At 49.3% G+C, this 15,814-nt stretch overlaps 3 protein-coding genes across 4 annotated transcripts; 2 read left to right on the top strand and 1 right to left on the bottom strand.

Moving 5' to 3' along the window:
- The first annotated feature begins 606 nt into the window (after positions 1–606).
- LOC112896012 (frataxin, mitochondrial) lies at positions 607–2,349 on the top strand. The gene is made up of 5 exons (XM_025964044.1): positions 607–983; positions 1,442–1,514; positions 1,628–1,675; positions 1,772–1,866; positions 2,063–2,349. The coding sequence occupies exons 1-5, from the start codon at positions 733–735 to the stop codon at positions 2,190–2,192; spliced, it is 597 nt and encodes a 198-aa protein (XP_025819829.1). The 5' UTR covers positions 607–732; the 3' UTR covers positions 2,193–2,349.
- On the bottom strand, positions 2,330–3,390 carry LOC112896013 (calcium-binding protein PBP1). The gene has a single exon (XM_025964046.1). It carries the CDS (start codon positions 2,960–2,962, stop codon positions 2,600–2,602), a length of 363 nt encoding a protein of 120 aa, XP_025819831.1. The 5' UTR covers positions 2,963–3,390; the 3' UTR covers positions 2,330–2,599.
- Positions 3,391–4,934: 1,544 nt separating this feature from the next.
- LOC112892909 (receptor-like serine/threonine-protein kinase SD1-8) lies at positions 4,935–14,818 on the top strand. Of its 2 annotated transcripts, XM_025960003.1 has the most exons (10): positions 4,935–5,320; positions 5,548–5,739; positions 5,968–6,359; positions 6,446–7,711; positions 7,907–8,005; positions 8,111–8,289; positions 8,854–9,064; positions 9,157–9,394; positions 9,490–9,640; positions 9,731–10,176. In XM_025960003.1, the coding sequence occupies exons 4-10, from the start codon at positions 6,466–6,468 to the stop codon at positions 10,028–10,030; spliced, it is 2,424 nt and encodes an 807-aa protein (XP_025815788.1). In that variant the 5' UTR covers positions 4,935–5,320; positions 5,548–5,739; positions 5,968–6,359; positions 6,446–6,465; the 3' UTR covers positions 10,031–10,176. The 2 variants fall into 2 exon arrangements, with proteins under 2 accessions (XP_025815788.1, XP_025815787.1); XM_025960002.1 differs by lacking the exons at positions 4,935–5,320; positions 5,548–5,739; positions 5,968–6,359; ... (5 more) ...; positions 9,490–9,640; positions 9,731–10,176 and adding exons at positions 11,165–12,777; positions 12,964–13,349; positions 13,432–13,642; ... (2 more) ...; positions 14,285–14,586; positions 14,710–14,818.
- Positions 14,819–15,814: the final 996 nt, after the last annotated feature.

The following is a 15,814-nucleotide window of genomic DNA, read 5'->3' as shown; positions in this document are numbered from 1 at the left end:
GGTCGTGGCTCGATATTCTGCAGCCAAGAGCACGAGATGTTCTCACCCTCACAGTGGCATGCACGAAATATTCGCCTCCTCACCACGAGCAGGAAAAAACCAGATAAAAAGGGGGGAGGATGAGATGTTCATACTGAGCCACTGCTCGCTTTGTGCTTTGCCCCCCTCTCTCCCTTCTCGGCTTCTCCACGCCGGTGCCCGGTGACGATGGCATTAGCCTTTTCTTCCCAACAAGACCAGGGCCCAGAGGTTCTCCAACTCCTTGCCCCCCAACAAAAAGGAACAGAATCTTTAGATACCCATCCTATGGTACTTTCCTTATCCTTTTACCTAAAATTCTGGCCGGCCACTTGTTACGTTCGAAAAGGTCAAACTATGAGCAGCTAGTGAAAGAAGTCTCGTCATGTATTGTGAAGAAGCAGCTGCAGAACCTCTGTAGGTATTCGAATTAAACACAGAATGACGCATGAAACATGGTGCGCATCGAAAGAGGCTGGTGGGCTGCGCTGCCATGCCTCGGCCGGGTCCAGCCCAAAACGGCCCATGCTTTAGCACACGATGGGCCAGCGCCCAGGGAACTGCAGCCTAGGGTTCCACTGGATCTTGCTGGAGCCATCGTCTCGCCACGTGACCCGATTGCGGCCCTTGCGGGCACAGCACGCGAGCTTTCCATCGCCGTGCCACCACCGCCCGACGCCCGTGGCCGTCGGAGCACAGGCGGCGGCTGCGGCCATGGCGTCGCGCAAGCTTCTCCTGGGCCTCACCGCCGGGAGGCGGCTCCGGTCCCGCACTCAACAACTCTTCTGGGCCGCCAGTCTCCCTGAAGCTACCACCTCTCGCTCCCTCGCGGCCGTCGTCGCCGCGGCGCAGCAGTCGGGCGGGTCTCCAGCGGCTCTTCTCTTCTCTTCGAGGACCATTTCATCGACGCGCCCCGCGACACAATCCGCCGGAGACGCGCCCGGGTCGTCTGCGGTGGACCACAAGTCTGTTTCCCGACCTCGCAGTCTTAGTCCATTGTTCCAATAGTACATCCTAGGGTAGTTTCCAAAGCTTTCAAGTGGGAATGGAGGCCATGGAGAAATTGTCTAGAGCGTGCATGTAGGAATGTTCCATAGAGCAATTTTTGTTGTGATTTGTTGTCATTATCTACTTGTGTCAATTGGTAGCCCTAAATTAGGTACTAGAACACGCTGCTAATTTTGTCAATATAGTGCAGTGGATGATACTAGGTTGTTAGGAGAGATCGTAGTGGTGGAAATCAACATATCCGCATGAGAATTCTAAAATGTGGAGAGTTGGGCAGGATACTAATTATAAGTCGATTGCAACAATTTAAAGTAAAAGGTCTGATGTTTGGTATGCTTATTTGCCTATACTTTATGCATAACTGCTTTTTTGTCGCGTTGGATAGTTGATGATTATGATTGTGTACGCTAAACAGGTTGATAATGCCAGAGGATGAGTTTCATAAATTAGCAGATGAGACGATTCATGATTTGCTTGAAAAACTTGAGGTAATGAACCTTTGATATGGCCTTCAGGTCTCAGCACTTAAGGAAAGCCTCTCTGTGAACATATTAAATCGACATACCTTTGGCTTATATTGTTATTCTTGTCTCTGTTTTAGGAATATGGTGACTCCATTCAGATGGATGGTTTCGACATTGACTACGGGGTTAGTTACAACTAACAATGGAGCATTGTGTGAGTTCTTACTATTATTTGTCTTCATACATTGGATTATTGATGCGTCCTTCTTTTCCTCTTCCAGAATCAGGTTTTGACATTGAGGCTTGGGGATTTGGGAACATATGTTGTGAACAAGCAAACACCAAACAGACAAATCTGGTTATCTTCACCTGTGAGGTACCACAATGCTATCCTAGTTACTTATTTGCTATTTGTTTAATTGCATGTATTGGATACATGGATTTTATTGTCATTGTCTTGTTTGTCACAGATAGTGAATGTCCTCCTTTGTTAAGCCTGAGTTTGATATTATGTTACACTTGTAGATAATATACTTATTCTTAGTGAAGATGTTATCTGTATATGAATGCAGTGGGCCTTCTAGGTTTGATTGGGATGCATCAACAGACGGTTGGATATACAAACGGACCGGAGCAAATCTTGTGCAGCTTCTGGAAAAGGAGATTGGTGAGCTCTGTGGTACCCCAGTAGAACTTTCATAATATCACAGGAAATGCCACACATCTAGATTGGATGGAGAGTAGTGTGCTTGAGGTACAGTATGAGGGAGACAACACTCTTGTAATATGGTTTATCACAAAATTTTGTTGTTCTACACATTTGCGCATTTTGGAATAAATAACTTCCCTTTGCTGATCACAGGACATAGTATCTTTGTATTGATAGACTAGAGATGAAGTGGTCTTACATGCAGTGACTGCAAAGTGAATCCTCATGACACTCTGTAGTCCATTCTTTTACCTTGTGTTAGAATCCTATGATATGAGCAATGCCAGTCTGTCAGACTACATTTGAGTTTCGGAATTCAGAACCACAATGGAGTTGGACAAACAAATTGACGAAAAATCACTGTATTATGTTGTATTCAAGAAACAAGGATCAAATTGCATCAGTGTTCAAAGTCAAACACCCTGTGTGCCTCTTCTTCCATCAGCTCCGGGCTCAGTCTGACCATGAGAATGCAGAAGTCCATCTGATCCAGCGCCCCGTCCCCGTCCAGGTCCCCTTCCCTCATCATCTCCAGGAGCTCATCGTCCCGGAGCTCGCCTAACCCGAGCCTGGATGCGTTCCGCTTCAGGCTCTGGAAGGTGATCTTGCCCGTGCTGGGCTCCATCAGCAGCTGGAACCCCTTGCAGAGCTCCTGAATCAACCCCTCCACACCGAGTTTCCTGGCCATCAACGGCAGGAAGTCCTGAAACTGCATGGAGGAGCCCTTATCTGCGCCCATACTGGAATTATCCCGTGAGATCATGGTGAAGATTGAGGATCTGGCAATTTATAGCAAGATTTACGCCTGGGATTGTGGTTGATGGGTAATGGAGGAAGAGGTCGGTGTTTATATAAGGGGATGGTGGTAGGGGACCTCGGAGTCCATCAGCTTCTTGGAAGCAGTCTCCCCCATGCATGCCAACCGAAGTACAGGTAATCGCAGGCTTTGCTCTCCTGGCGGTTGCTGCGTCCGGCGGTTTTCGCTTGGTTTCTGCGAAATAGCACGCAGGGACATGGTTGGCTTCCACGATGACTAAGTTGCTTGAACGGGTCATGTTTCTTTTTGCAGCAGACTTGTGAACCAGGGGCTTAATTATCACATAAAAAATGGATAAGGGCGGCGATGGAAAGTTCATGCATGAGCACAAGCAGGTCAAGGTGGCTGGTTATAACAAATGAAGCGAGGAAGAGTGCGGTGGCGTTGGTTTCTCGGATTTTCTTATCGATCTTTGATGACAGGATCCTAGACGGTGTCGCGTGTGGGCCCAAACTGTCAGGCGACTAATTGACTACGAGCAAGGGATATTTGTTGCTGCCTGTGATTCCAAGACAGGAGACAAGTTTGAATCAACCTAGCAAGTATGAACCGATGAGGCTGCACGCCTGCACTCTAGAGCGGTCTTCGGAACATAATTCATAGGAAATTTCGTTCAAGGCTGTGCTCAATTTTGGATTTTGCTTACGGTTCCTTGTCACTTGCAGCATATTTGCCATGAAATAATCTCGGGCTTGGTTTCGCCTACACGAATTGAAGAAAGCCGTCGCTAAGAAAGCAAACTAATCTTTTCCTAGTTCTTTTCGGCATCGTTAGTAATTGCGTGCCTTTTTTTTCACGAAGCTGAAGTTGCTGAAAACGGCAATAAGAAACAGTCCTCCCGTCCTTGCCATCACTGTTCTTTTGAGAGAGGATCAGAGGATTGCTTGCTGCAACTCGTTCCAATGAAATGCGGTGGAAACTGCTTCCCTTTGGGATTTGTATTTAGTGTTGGATCATACTTAGCTTAGTAGTGGTCATCTAAAAAGAAAATTATATTTATTTTTTAATTATAAGATGATAAATCAATAAAAAAGTTGAGTCAACAAGAAAATATTTAATCAATGCTTCTTGTAAAATATTGACCAACAAGTCAGATATAAAAAAGTTGAATAAAGAAATATTAAATCAAATAGAAAATATAGAATCAGCAAATTTGGTAAGTAAAATATTGAGATGAGAGGAAATTAGCAAAAAAATAGAAAAATGACCACTGCTGTACTTAGCTAAATAACGGGGTTGAGACATAAATAGCAAACTCTGCTCTTGTCACGATCTTTATCATTTCTGGTGGCTTGTGGCCGAACTCTTTTCATTATTCGTTCTACTCAGGTGGGCTCTCAAATCTACACGAAGGCAAAATAAACAGCCGGGCTGAGCCACTCCAAACGGGGGCCTAGCTGTCTAAGCACAAGTGGTTTAGCAGACCCTGGGCCAATTTTGTGGCCCGTGGTATCACGGTGACCAGGCCGACGACCCATCCGTTCTCAAGGTCAAGAGCACAACCAGGTGCTAAGGCCTCTTAAAGAATCAAAGAAACAAGAGCTCTGCGGAGAGTTCGCCGGTGGGTGGCAGCAAGTCAGGCGAATATCGCGGCGGTGTGTCGAGAGGACGCGGATGGCGGATGCATTCACTTCGTGCGGGGATAACGCTAGCATGGCCAGCGCCATCCGCGGGCGTCGCCTCGCAAAGCTCAAGCTGCATGCTTGGCCGCGGCCGGTGGAGGTGCGGAGGTCGGCGGCGGCGGCGCGAGCTCTGCCGTTTGGCCGGCAGAATATTTGCAGAAGCACCCTCAATATGTTACAAATAACCTCCGATTTGGATCATAATCAATAATCGCAATCCGATTATATGCAAATAGATCCCCCAATATTTACATATACCCCGATCGCGATTAATAGTCGCGATCCGAATATATGCAAATACCCCCCTATTTTGGATGTCGTTTTGCAAAGAACCCCTGGTGGCACTGCCTCTCTACCTCATCCTCCTGCCCTTCGCCGGCCGGCGCCACCGCCTTCCGTCCCCGGCTCCCCGCAACAAGCACAAATCGTTACCCCACTCGTCGCTCCGCTATCCGCTCCTCTGATCTACCAGCTGCACCTCCTCGAATCGCTGGAGTCCCGACTCCCACTCAAGCAGCGGTGACCAAGCCGCCGCAGGAAGAGGAAGAAGCCACCCTGCGGCGACTGAGCAGAGACGCCGATGGAGCAGGGGACGAGGTCTTCCCGTTCGCGCCGCCTGCGCAGGGCGCAGCCGTGCCGTGTGGGCACCGACTCCATCATGCCCAGAATGCCTGCGACGGAGGTGAGCTGGTAGTGGTAGTCTTGTCTCGCTCATTTTCTTGGCGGGGTCTCAGCCTCTCAGGATGCGTTGGAGTGAATTTATTTCACCGATTTATTAATGGCATGATTTAAGTTAATTGTGACGCTATGCGCGCAATCAGAATTGTTGCTACGGATGAGTTTATACTACTTTTTTTTGTTCTGTACTTCCCGGTGGTAGCTCATTTATGCTGTTATTGAAATTGGAAGGGATCCGAGGAAGAACATGACAGATCGTGCTGAAAAGGAATCGATATGCCGGTGGAAGAGGAAGAAGATAAATCTCTCTCTATTTCGAGAAAGGGCTGGAAGCCGGGATTCCACTTGGCCACAGGTCTTTGCGATAGGATCTCGGCATTTAACCAACACTTCGTGGTTCATAAACAGCAGCAGCAGTATGAGGTAGTTCACCAGACCCACAAATAGCTGCCAGATGCATCAATTCACACTTAGCAGCAATTAATAAAAAAAACACACTTGTTCTTCTTTTAATATCTGTTTAGCATAGTACTCAATTTGTTTGACTGGGAAGCTGGAGTTACTGTTCTCTCTTTGATTTTTCTTATCTCCTATGCATTTCTTTTCTCAAAACGTTCATAGGGTTGAATATTTTTGGTCAAAATCAAACAGATGGAAAATTTGGCGTATGATTGAAGGAGTTAAAGATTGTCAGATCCCAAAATATCCTCCTCCACTGGAAGAACCAGCTGCCCAATCATCTGCATTGCAATCATAGACCTTGACTTGCTAGAGACATTTTCAGTCACTATCAAGCACTGACTAGTCACTACTGCCATGCTTGACTGGCAATTGAAAAATTGGCTCACAGTTCGACCACAGAAAGTTCAAACGGCAACTCTGAATGTTCATGATGCTGGAGATACCTGCACGAACAATTTCTTCCCCCAATCTCCGCCCCCCCCCCCCCCCCCCCCCAACACCCCAATAGAGTTCACCAGCACCCCACAGGCCAACACAAAGCGATTGCAGGAAAAGTTTCAACTCTGGAAGAATTGAGAGAGGTATGGAGAAATGCTTATGCCCATCTCTTCAACGTTATGTCAGTATCTCTCTCTCTCTCACTACTTTGGTGGTTTGTTTGTCCTAGTTTGATGCTTGGAGTTAGCTATGTTTGGGAAAATAAGATTCTGGAGGGAGTGCATGCTTGTTGATTTGCTGATCATGTATGCATCAGCTTCAAGATGCTTATCAGCTCCCATGGAAAGAACGGACATCATCTTTCAGAACCAATCAATTTCAGATGGGCAGACCCTAATATCTGGGAGCAAAAATTTTGTGCTTGGTTTCTTTAGCCCTGGAGCTTCGAGCTACCGATATGTTGGTATATGGCACAAGCACAATGATGTTTCGGAAAGAAGAGTTGTATGGGTTGCTAATAGGAACAATCCAATGAAAGATAAGGGCATACTTAAGTTCGACAACAGTAGTAATCTGATAGTTTTAGATGGGAGTGGCACCTCATTTACAGTGGCTTATGGGGTGGGAGTGCAAGACTTGGAGGCTGCAATATTGGATAGTGGCAACTTTGTCTTAAGGAGCATCACCAACAAAAACAATATCGTATGGCAGAGCTTTGACTTTCCTACCAACACATGGCTCCCTGGAATGAATATTACAATTGGTACTAAATTGCTGACTTCATGGAAGAGCTCTGATGACCCAGCTGTGGGGGACTACTCTTTTGGACCTGGCATAACTAATGCTTCACAACTCATTATCTGGTGGAAAGGGATTAAATTTTGGACCAGTACAGGCTGGGATGGTGATGTAAACGCTCTCATTCCAGAGCTAAAATCTATAAGTACAATCCCTCTATATTTTCACTGTGACAACCTTACATGCACTTACACTCCCAACCCTGATAGCAGGTTTACAAAATTCGTGTTGGATCCAAATGGTTCATTGAACATAGCACAATTTGATCCTGACGCTCAATCATGGACTCTGCTATGGCGACAGCCTGCTAGTTGCGAGGTGTCTAACTTATGTGGAGTTTTTGGTATATGTAACAACAATAATATTTTACCATCCCTGGACCCCTGTCAATGTCCAGAAGGTTTTGCTAAACAAGACAATAGTAGGAAAGGATGCACTAGGAAAATCCCACTGCAGTGCAACGGTGATAAGTTTATTGATATGCCTGGAATGCGACCTCCTGGTAACAGAGAGAAGCTGTCTGTCATGGGAGATGATGAATGCCAATCAGCATGCATGATAAATTGCTCTTGTACTGCATATGCAGTATTGGATGGTTGCAGTCTATGGTATGGTGGTCTAACTAATCTGCAGGAGGGATATAATGGGAGCGGAGTAGGAACTCTTTATCTTCGTGTGGCCTCAATCAGTAGTTCAGGTATGAAATGTATACCATAGTGAAATATTAGTGATATTTAGGATAATACATGAAATTGTACTTGACAGATATGCAATTAATCCCAGTTTTTGAAATTATCATAAGTATTTCTTCAAACAATAACATTTCCATCAAGGATAATAAGGTATTATGAACTTTGAAGTCAAGTGACAATCTCTCTTTCTTCTTGTTCAGGTCACAAAATACTTTGGATAGCTGGTGTACTTTCTTCAGTTGCATTTCTTATCTTTTGTCTCATCCTGTTTATTTGGATTAGGAGATCGAAAAATAAAGGTAATTATTAGAAGTCATAAGAACTCCTTAATAGCTAAAGAGAATTCAACCTTTTATATGCAGCGTAGGTTAAAACATGGCAATAAGTCTCTTTTTATGTTTCAGGGAAGGGAAAACAGGATGGTCACCACTCCTTGATGACTACGGATACAATCAAACTGTGGGAGAGTGAGGAGACAGGCTCTCAGTTTACGATGTTTTCCTTTTCACGAATAACAAATGCTACAGACAAATTTTCAACAGAAAACAAGCTTGGAGAAGGGGGGTTTGGCCCTGTGTATAAGGTACAATATGCTTTCAGTCTCGTCTGTTCACATGTTTTACCATTTCAAAAACAAAAATAAGAATGCTGATTATGAAGCATGTGGTTATTTGGTCAAATAGCAGTATGTTTTGGGCAGTAACCCTAGTGCAAGCCCCTATCTTGTGATTGCAAAAAATTCAAATAATCTACATGGAAAAGGGATACTGAGAACAGGACATTGGACATATCAGGGATATATGAGTACATGATGTGACATGGAGATGGAGGTGCCAATTTTTTTTTTTAAAAAAAAACTGTACCAACATAATTAAAAAATTGTACCTATGTAAACAGCAGAAATTTATTTATCTTGACTAATAGCATCCATACTTGCTGTTTATTTATAGTAATGGTTTAAACTTTCGAAATGCAAGTTTCGTAACATTGAAACTTTTTCACACTTCTGAATTATATTTCGATAAACTTGAACGACAGGCTCCTATCCCTGTAATGAAAAAAAAAGTTCAGGAAATTCAATATACATTGGAAGATAGTCATAGCTTTGCCATCTAATTTTTTAACTATGTTGAAAACCATTCTATAGGGCAACTTACCAGACGGGAAGGAAATTGCAGTTAAGAGACTAGCTGCAAATTCAGGACAAGGGTTACCAGAGTTTAAGAACGAAATCCTACTTATTGCTAAGCTTCAGCATAGCAATTTAGTTGGGCTGTTAGGTTGTTGCATCGAAGGGGAAGAAATGCTATTAGTCTACGAGTACATGCCAAACAAAAGCTTGGATTTCTTCTTATTTGGTATGTTTGATTTTTCCTTTTTAATTGTGTTGCTTCCTATTTTTCTCAGTTGCCTTCTTGAACCACTGAGTGTATTTCCCCCCTTTATAAAGAAAAATCAAGAAGGGCTTTGCTAGACTGGGAAATGCGAATGAACATAATTGAAGGGGTCGCACAGGGTCTTATTTATCTCCACAAGCATTCTCGGCTTAGAATTATTCATAGGGACCTGAAAGCAAGCAACATTTTGTTGGATACTGATATGAACCCTAAGATTTCGGACTTTGGAATGGCGAGAATATTTGATCCCAAAGGAACACAAGCTAATACAAAAAGAGTTGTTGGAACATAGTAAGCACTTGCTTCGTGCTTCTAACCTTCCTTTTGCATTTGACTTTTATTGAAAAATGGATATTGAGTTTAATAAGAGCATACAATTCTTTCAGTGGCTACATGGCTCCTGAATATGCTATGGCAGGCATTTTCTCCGTTAAGTCTGATGTATTTAGCTACGGAGTCTTGCTTCTGGAGATTGTCAGTGGAATGAAGAATGCAGGATCTCAACGACGTGGCAACTCTCTTAGCCTCCTTGGTTATGTAAGGAAAAGTTATAACAAGCGCATAATATTTTCTAATTTTTTTTAAACGGAGAGCTTCTAACTTGGTGACTGCAACTGAACTTTACAGGCATGGGAGTTGTGGAACGAGGGCAGATGCCATGAGCTCATTGATAAATCATTACACGGTAGATGTCCTGAGAGTTTGGCTCTAAGATGCATTCATGTCAGCTTGTTGTGCGTTCAGGAGCAAGCTGCAGATCGACCCTTCATGACTGAAGTCCTTTCATTGATTACCAATGAAAACGCCACCTTACCAGACCCAAAGCAACCTGGTTTCCTCTCCCTGTTGGTCTCGAATCAAACTGACATCACTGAAGAAACCTGCTCCCTGAATGGTCTTTCAATTACCAACCTGGATGGCAGATAGTAACTATCTCAATCCACTGCTGTTCTCTCTTTTTTATTGTCGGTAAAAGCACGGATTACAATTGCTTGAATTGCATATTATTGCCCAAGTTAAATCAAAGAAACCTGAAATTCAGCTCCTTTTATAAAGTTTTGATCGATCGGCAAGGACTGCTAGGCGGAATCTTTAGAGGAACTGATGGTCGCCCATGCCAGCTTGGCATTACGACTCTCTGATTTCAGCTGGTCCCAAAGCCACCTGCTCGTTGTTGGTACTGAATTTTCCAGCAGAGTAGAGTACCAGCTGTTACTGTCTTGCGTTTCAATTCAAAGGACAACTGCTCACGGTTTGGTTCCAAACTCCAGTTATATACTCGCTTCAGTCTCCTCGGTCAAAATTCAACACCTGCGGATCCGAACAGCAAATGGATCGCCACAAAGACTTCGCTGATGGGGATTACCCATTTCCTAGAGGATGACGGGGACGACGCCTGCCGCGGCATGCATGTTCATATGCATGTCCCGTTCGTTTTTGACTTTTGATTGGTGTGCAGAGCTACGGGGTGTGTTTGATTTATGGCACGCAGTTGACAAAAAAAGATCCAAGTGTTTCAAATGTGGGCAAGTGGATCAAACAAGCGTGACAGCGATGGTTTCAGGTTTGATTAGTTCTTGTTTGACTCGAGTGCAATTTACGGTATGACGATGGCATAGATAAGGCCGCGCATTTAGCTATTCGCCGGTGAACCCTTGCCCATTCTGAGCTGCTCTGGTCTGTTGCCTGTTTGGCAAGTTAAACAGCTTGCATTCCAGCTACGAACTGAGCTAGATCCACACACACACCCCGCGCATTTGTTTATTCAGGTTTGTCGTGTCGTATACTCGCAGTTGCATCTTAATAATATATATATATTTTTATCTTCTCGTGGTCAAGCGCAAATAAGATATGTCTAGTTGTAGTTGCAAACAAGCGCCGCACTGTTTCTGTGTAACCCTGTGCAAGGGCGCTGCACGCGCAACCCCAAGATGGTCGCAGGCTGACCTTCCATCGAACGGCCTGCAAGCACGGCCGTGCCTAGCCGGTTTGTTGGCGGCGGCGTGCTCAGCGTCTGACCGGCCGGCGCCAGCTAGCTGCCCCTGCTCGCGAGCGTCGAGCCGTTGACCAAGCTTCATTTGCTTTTTTTTTTTTGAAAGTAGAAAGCTTCATTTGCTGCCGCTGCTCGCCTGCACCATATGCAGCCGCCAGCCGGCGCCATGGACGTGGGCACGTGGCCCTGTGGGCGTAACAAATGCGCGAACAGCCCGCCGCCGCGGCCATTTCCTGCTGTCTTGTGGGCACGACGACCGCCGCCGCCCGTGCAGGAGGCAGTCTCACAGAGGGAAGTCATAAGGCCATGTCGTGAGAGGAGAGGTCAACGGTTGGTTTGGCGCCCCTGTTTGGGAATCGGGCCGGAGACAGGATGAGGCCACGCACGCTCTCTTCTCTGCTGCTCCTCCTCCTCGCCGCCGCCTTCACCCCCTCGGCATCCACCGACACCATCTACCGGAACACGACCCTCACCGGCAACCAGACGATCGTCTCGGCCGGCGGTGTCTACGCGCTCGGCTTCTTCAGCCCGGACGGGGCCGACGGCAGGACGTACCTCGGCATCTGGTACGCCAGCATCCCGGGCCCGACGACCGTCGTGTGGGTCGCCAACCGCCAGAGCCCGGTGCTCAGCTCCCCGGCCGCCCTCCAGCTCACCGCCGCCGGCCGGCTCGCCATCCTCGACGGCAGCAACGACACCGTGTGGTCCTCCGCGGCGCCCACCGCTGGGAACGTCACCGCGCGCGCCGCCGCGCAGCTCCTCGACAGCGGCAACCTCGTCCTCAGCGCCGATGGGAGCGGCTCCGACCACAGCGTGGCGTGGCAGAGCTTCGACTACCCGACGGACACGCTGCTCCCGGGGATGAAGCTCGGGGTGGACGCCAGGGCCGGCATCACCCGGAACATCACGGCGTGGCGCAGCCCGTCCGACCCGTCGCCGGGCGACGTCACGTTCAGGCTCGTCAGCGGAGGGCTCCCGCAGTTCTTCCTCCTCCGGGGCGCGAAGAGGATCTACACGAGCGGGCCGTGGAACGGCGACATCCTCACCGGCGTGCCGTACCTCAAGGCGCAGGCCTTCACCTTCAGGGTCGTGTACAGCGCCGACGAGACGTACTACAGCTACTTCATCCGCGACCCGTCGCTGCTCTCGCGGCTTGTCGTCGACGGCGCGGCGACGCAGCTGAAGCGCTTCTCCCTCAACAACGGCGCGTGGAGCAGCTTCTGGTACTACCCGACCGACAAGTGCGACTTCTACGCCAAGTGCGGGCCGTTCGGGTACTGCGACCCCGACCGCTCCCCAGTCTGCAGCTGCCTACCGGGGTTCGTGCCGCGGTTGCCGGACCAGTGGGGCCAGCGGGACTGGTCGGGCGGGTGCGTCCGCAGCACCAACCTGAGCTGCGACGGCGGCGGCGACGGGTTCTGGGTGGTGAACCGTATGAAGCTGCCGCAGGCCACGGACGCGACGGTGTACGCCGGCATGACGCTGGACCAGTGCAGGCAGGCGTGCCTCGGCAACTGCAGCTGCGGCGCGTACGCCGCCGCCAACAACAGCGGCGGGGTCGGCGTCGGGTGCGTCCTCTGGGCCGTCGACCTGCTGGACATGCGGCAGTACCCGATTGTCGTGCAGGACGTGTACATTCGGCTCGCGCAGTCCGACATCGACGCCCTGAAGGCCTCAGCAGGTTCTGAATTTGATTCGAATTTCTCTCGATTCTGCAGTGCAAACTTACAATTTGGGATTGTTTCTTACGATCTTTATTAAGTACTCTAGTCAGGTGTACTAGTAGCCGTACACTCCATGAAGCCTGCCAGTGTTAGACCGGCTGTTCATTCACCTCACGCTTGACCATTTCCTGCATTGGTTCCAGATAACCACCAGCGCTCACGCAAGGGCAGGCTGATCATCATCGTCGCCGCGACCGCTTCCGGTGTACTTCTTCTTCTAGCAGCGGTTGGCTGCTGTTGTTTCTGGATGAAGAAGGAGAGGAAGAAGCATGACAGCGACGACATGACGTCAGTGCAGCAGAGCACTACTGCCACTGGAGATTTTGCGCTTCCGTACAGGCCCAGGAGCTATCCTTCGCTGAGCCCGGCACGGGGCCAGCAGCAGCCTGACGAGGTCTCGGGCGAAACGAGATACGCCGAGAAAGATGTCGACCTTCCATTGTTCGATCTGGAGGTGATCCTGGTCGCCACGGACAACTTCGCGGAGCACAAGAAGATTGGAGCAGGTGGATTTGGCCCTGTTTACATGGTAAACGAAAACAATTTAGTAATTTAGCCCGCTGGCAATTCCACATGATTTCTCACTGACCTGCGACGGGAATCCATGGCAGGGAGTTCTTGAGGATGGAGAGCAAGTAGCGGTGAAGAGGCTGAGCCAAGGATCGACGCAGGGGGCGAGGGAGTTCATGAACGAGGTGAAGCTGATCGCGAAGCTGCAGCACAGAAACCTCGTGAGGCTGCTCGGCTGCTGCACCGACAGCGACGAAAGGATGCTCGTGTACGAGTACATGCACAACCAGAGCCTCGACACCTTCATCTTCGGTTAGTCCATTTCTGCACAGGCGCACCTTGAGTCCGTACGAGGTGAGCAGGTGATTCATGCCGGTCCACGCGTTACGCAGATGAAGCGAAGCGCAGGTTGCTGGCATGGCAGAAGCGGTTCGACATTATCGTGGGGATCGCGCGGGGCCTGCAGTACCTGCACGAGGATTCGAGGTTCAGGATCATCCACAGGGACCTCAAGGCTAGCAACGTGTTGCTGGACAGAAACATGGTCCCCAAAATCTCAGACTTTGGGATCGCTAGGATGTTTGGAGGTGATCAGACCACTGCGTACACCCGAAAGGTCATCGGGACATAGTGGGTGCTCTTCGCTAACTCTCATGTGTGTTTCAATTTTCTTTCTGAAAGTTGGAGTTTTGAGCTGAATTTTCGGACTTTTTTCAGTGGCTACATGTCTCCAGAATATGCGATGGACGGCCTCATCTCGATAAAATCCGACGTCTTCAGCTTCGGGGTGCTGATGCTGGAGATCATCACAGGGAAGAGGAACCGTGGCTCCTACGAACCCGAGCTTGATGTCAACCTCCTAGGATACGTAAGTAGCAGCAAGACTTGGAGCTCAATTGTTTTCTTTGTTCGATCTGAATTCTGAACAGCCAGGCGAATTGGTGGGTTTTCCAGGCGTGGATGCTGTGGAGAGAAGGGAGGAGCTTGGAGCTGCTGGACGAGGCGCTGGGCGGCAGCTTTCACCACAGCAGGGTGCTGCGGTGCATCCAGGTCGCGCTCCTGTGCGTCGAAGCGCAGCCGAGGAACCGGCCGCTGATGTCATCTGTGGTGACGATGCTGGCGAGCGAGAACACCGTGCTCCCGGAGCCCGTCGAGCCCGGAGTGAACCCCGGGATGAGCACGTCGTCGGACACGGAGTCGTCCCGGACACGGAGCGCCACCGCGAACTACGTGACGGTGACCAGACTAGAGGCGAGGTAGCTTGGAACTGTACAGATTTATGTTTCTCCTAATGTTTTCTTGGTCAAGAGAAAATTGCATTGAGCGTGAGGCTTTATTTCTTTGGTTTTTTGTTTGTTTTTTCCCTCTGTTTGTTTCAGGTCCAATGGCCACTCTTCCATGTAAAGCTCGATCGAAAAGTCTGTAAAGATTGCTGCGTTGATAAGCTACTGCATTGGACTTCTTGTGAGCGTTCAGCGCCACGTCTTTTTTTCTGTGTGCACTGTGACGACCACGTTGCTTTCTCCACAAACCATTGGGGGGGATCTCGCCCACAGCGCCGCCGCCCGCCGGCGGGCGCGCGCGCGCCTTGTTTGGTTTGACACGGGCCAGTGTCCTTGTCTCGGCCCAGTCGGCTTTTTTTTTGAAAGAAATCGGCCCAGTCTGCTAGCCCGGCCTGTGCAGGTGCAGCTCGGTAAAAAGTGACGCGCTCGTGCAGTTCTGGAACTCACAGCGCGCGGCCATGGCCCTCGGGCTCTCGGCGGCGATCGCGCCCGGGGATGGATGGCAAGTGAAAGCCGTCCGCGTGGACGGTATTTCATTTACCGTCCACCCTGGATCCGTTATGACCATTGGATCTCACATGTCCGGCAACGATCAGGTCAACGTATCGAGACTTTTCCTCCTCCCCCGCGTGACTGCGGTCTGCCGGAGCGGACGTGATGTTTTATGTTTACCTCGCCGGAGCGGACGGGTGGGGCGGTGGTTCAGGCGCGATTGCCGGCGCGCGTCTTCCTGCGGGGCTGCGGCGAACAAGTATATTCCGCCTCCATAGATCGCTTCTGGTGGCTGGTGCCTGCGATGTCCACTCCATCCTGCGCCCAAGTGTAGGTGTATATGGCTCTCACTGGCAGCCTGCTCACCGTCCTTGTGATGGCTCTAGCCGTCCAAGTGTAGACGCCAGTGGCCTTGACGGGGCATCCGAATCAACGTCGCCGCCGTCCACGGGGCGTCAAAGGCCCAACCGCTGCTCCCGCGCGCTCGTTAGCAGTGCTTACAGCAACGGATGCCAGTTTGGCAGCATCCCTGCCTCCCTGACCACATACATCTTGACAGAGGCGACTGTTGGATGGGAGAGCAGCAGAGATGAGAGATCGTTTGAAGAACGCTCCGGCAGTCGGAACGCCTCGGACCGCGCCGGCCATGGCGCCGGGCCGCCGGTCGTCGGAGGCTCGGAGCTTAGCGCGAGGTCGAGGAGACGACAAG

The sequence above is a fragment of the Panicum hallii genome, chromosome 5 (genome assembly GCF_002211085.1).
Source record: "Panicum hallii strain FIL2 chromosome 5, PHallii_v3.1, whole genome shotgun sequence".
In the NCBI taxonomy this organism is placed as follows: domain Eukaryota; kingdom Viridiplantae; phylum Streptophyta; class Magnoliopsida; order Poales; family Poaceae; genus Panicum; species Panicum hallii.
Note: the sequence above shows the minus strand (reverse complement) of the source record. Positions and strands in the feature narration are given on the sequence as shown.

What these genes read in the sequence shown, in the direction of transcription:
- LOC112896012 (XM_025964044.1), top strand. Translation starts at nt 733, where the DNA reads ATGGCGTCGCGCAAGCTTCTCCTGGGCCTCACCGCCGGGAGGCGGCTC. An exon ending in ATTTGCTTGAAAAACTTGAG is followed by an intron (nt 1,515 to 1,627) that starts GTAATGAACCTT and finishes TCTCTGTTTTAG; the next exon opens with GAATATGGTGACTCCATTCA. An exon ending in TGGTTATCTTCACCTGTGAG is followed by an intron (nt 1,867 to 2,062) that starts GTACCACAATGC and finishes ATATGAATGCAG; the next exon opens with TGGGCCTTCTAGGTTTGATT.
- LOC112896013 (XM_025964046.1), bottom strand. Translation starts at nt 2,962, where the DNA reads ATGATCTCACGGGATAATTCCAGTATGGGCGCAGATAAGGGCTCCTCC.
- LOC112892909 (XM_025960002.1), top strand. Translation starts at nt 11,469, where the DNA reads ATGAGGCCACGCACGCTCTCTTCTCTGCTGCTCCTCCTCCTCGCCGCC. An exon ending in CGAAAGGTCATCGGGACATA is followed by an intron (nt 13,961 to 14,047) that starts GTGGGTGCTCTT and finishes GACTTTTTTCAG; the next exon opens with TGGCTACATGTCTCCAGAAT. An exon ending in GTGACCAGACTAGAGGCGAG is followed by an intron (nt 14,587 to 14,709) that starts GTAGCTTGGAAC and finishes TGTTTGTTTCAG; the next exon opens with GTCCAATGGCCACTCTTCCA.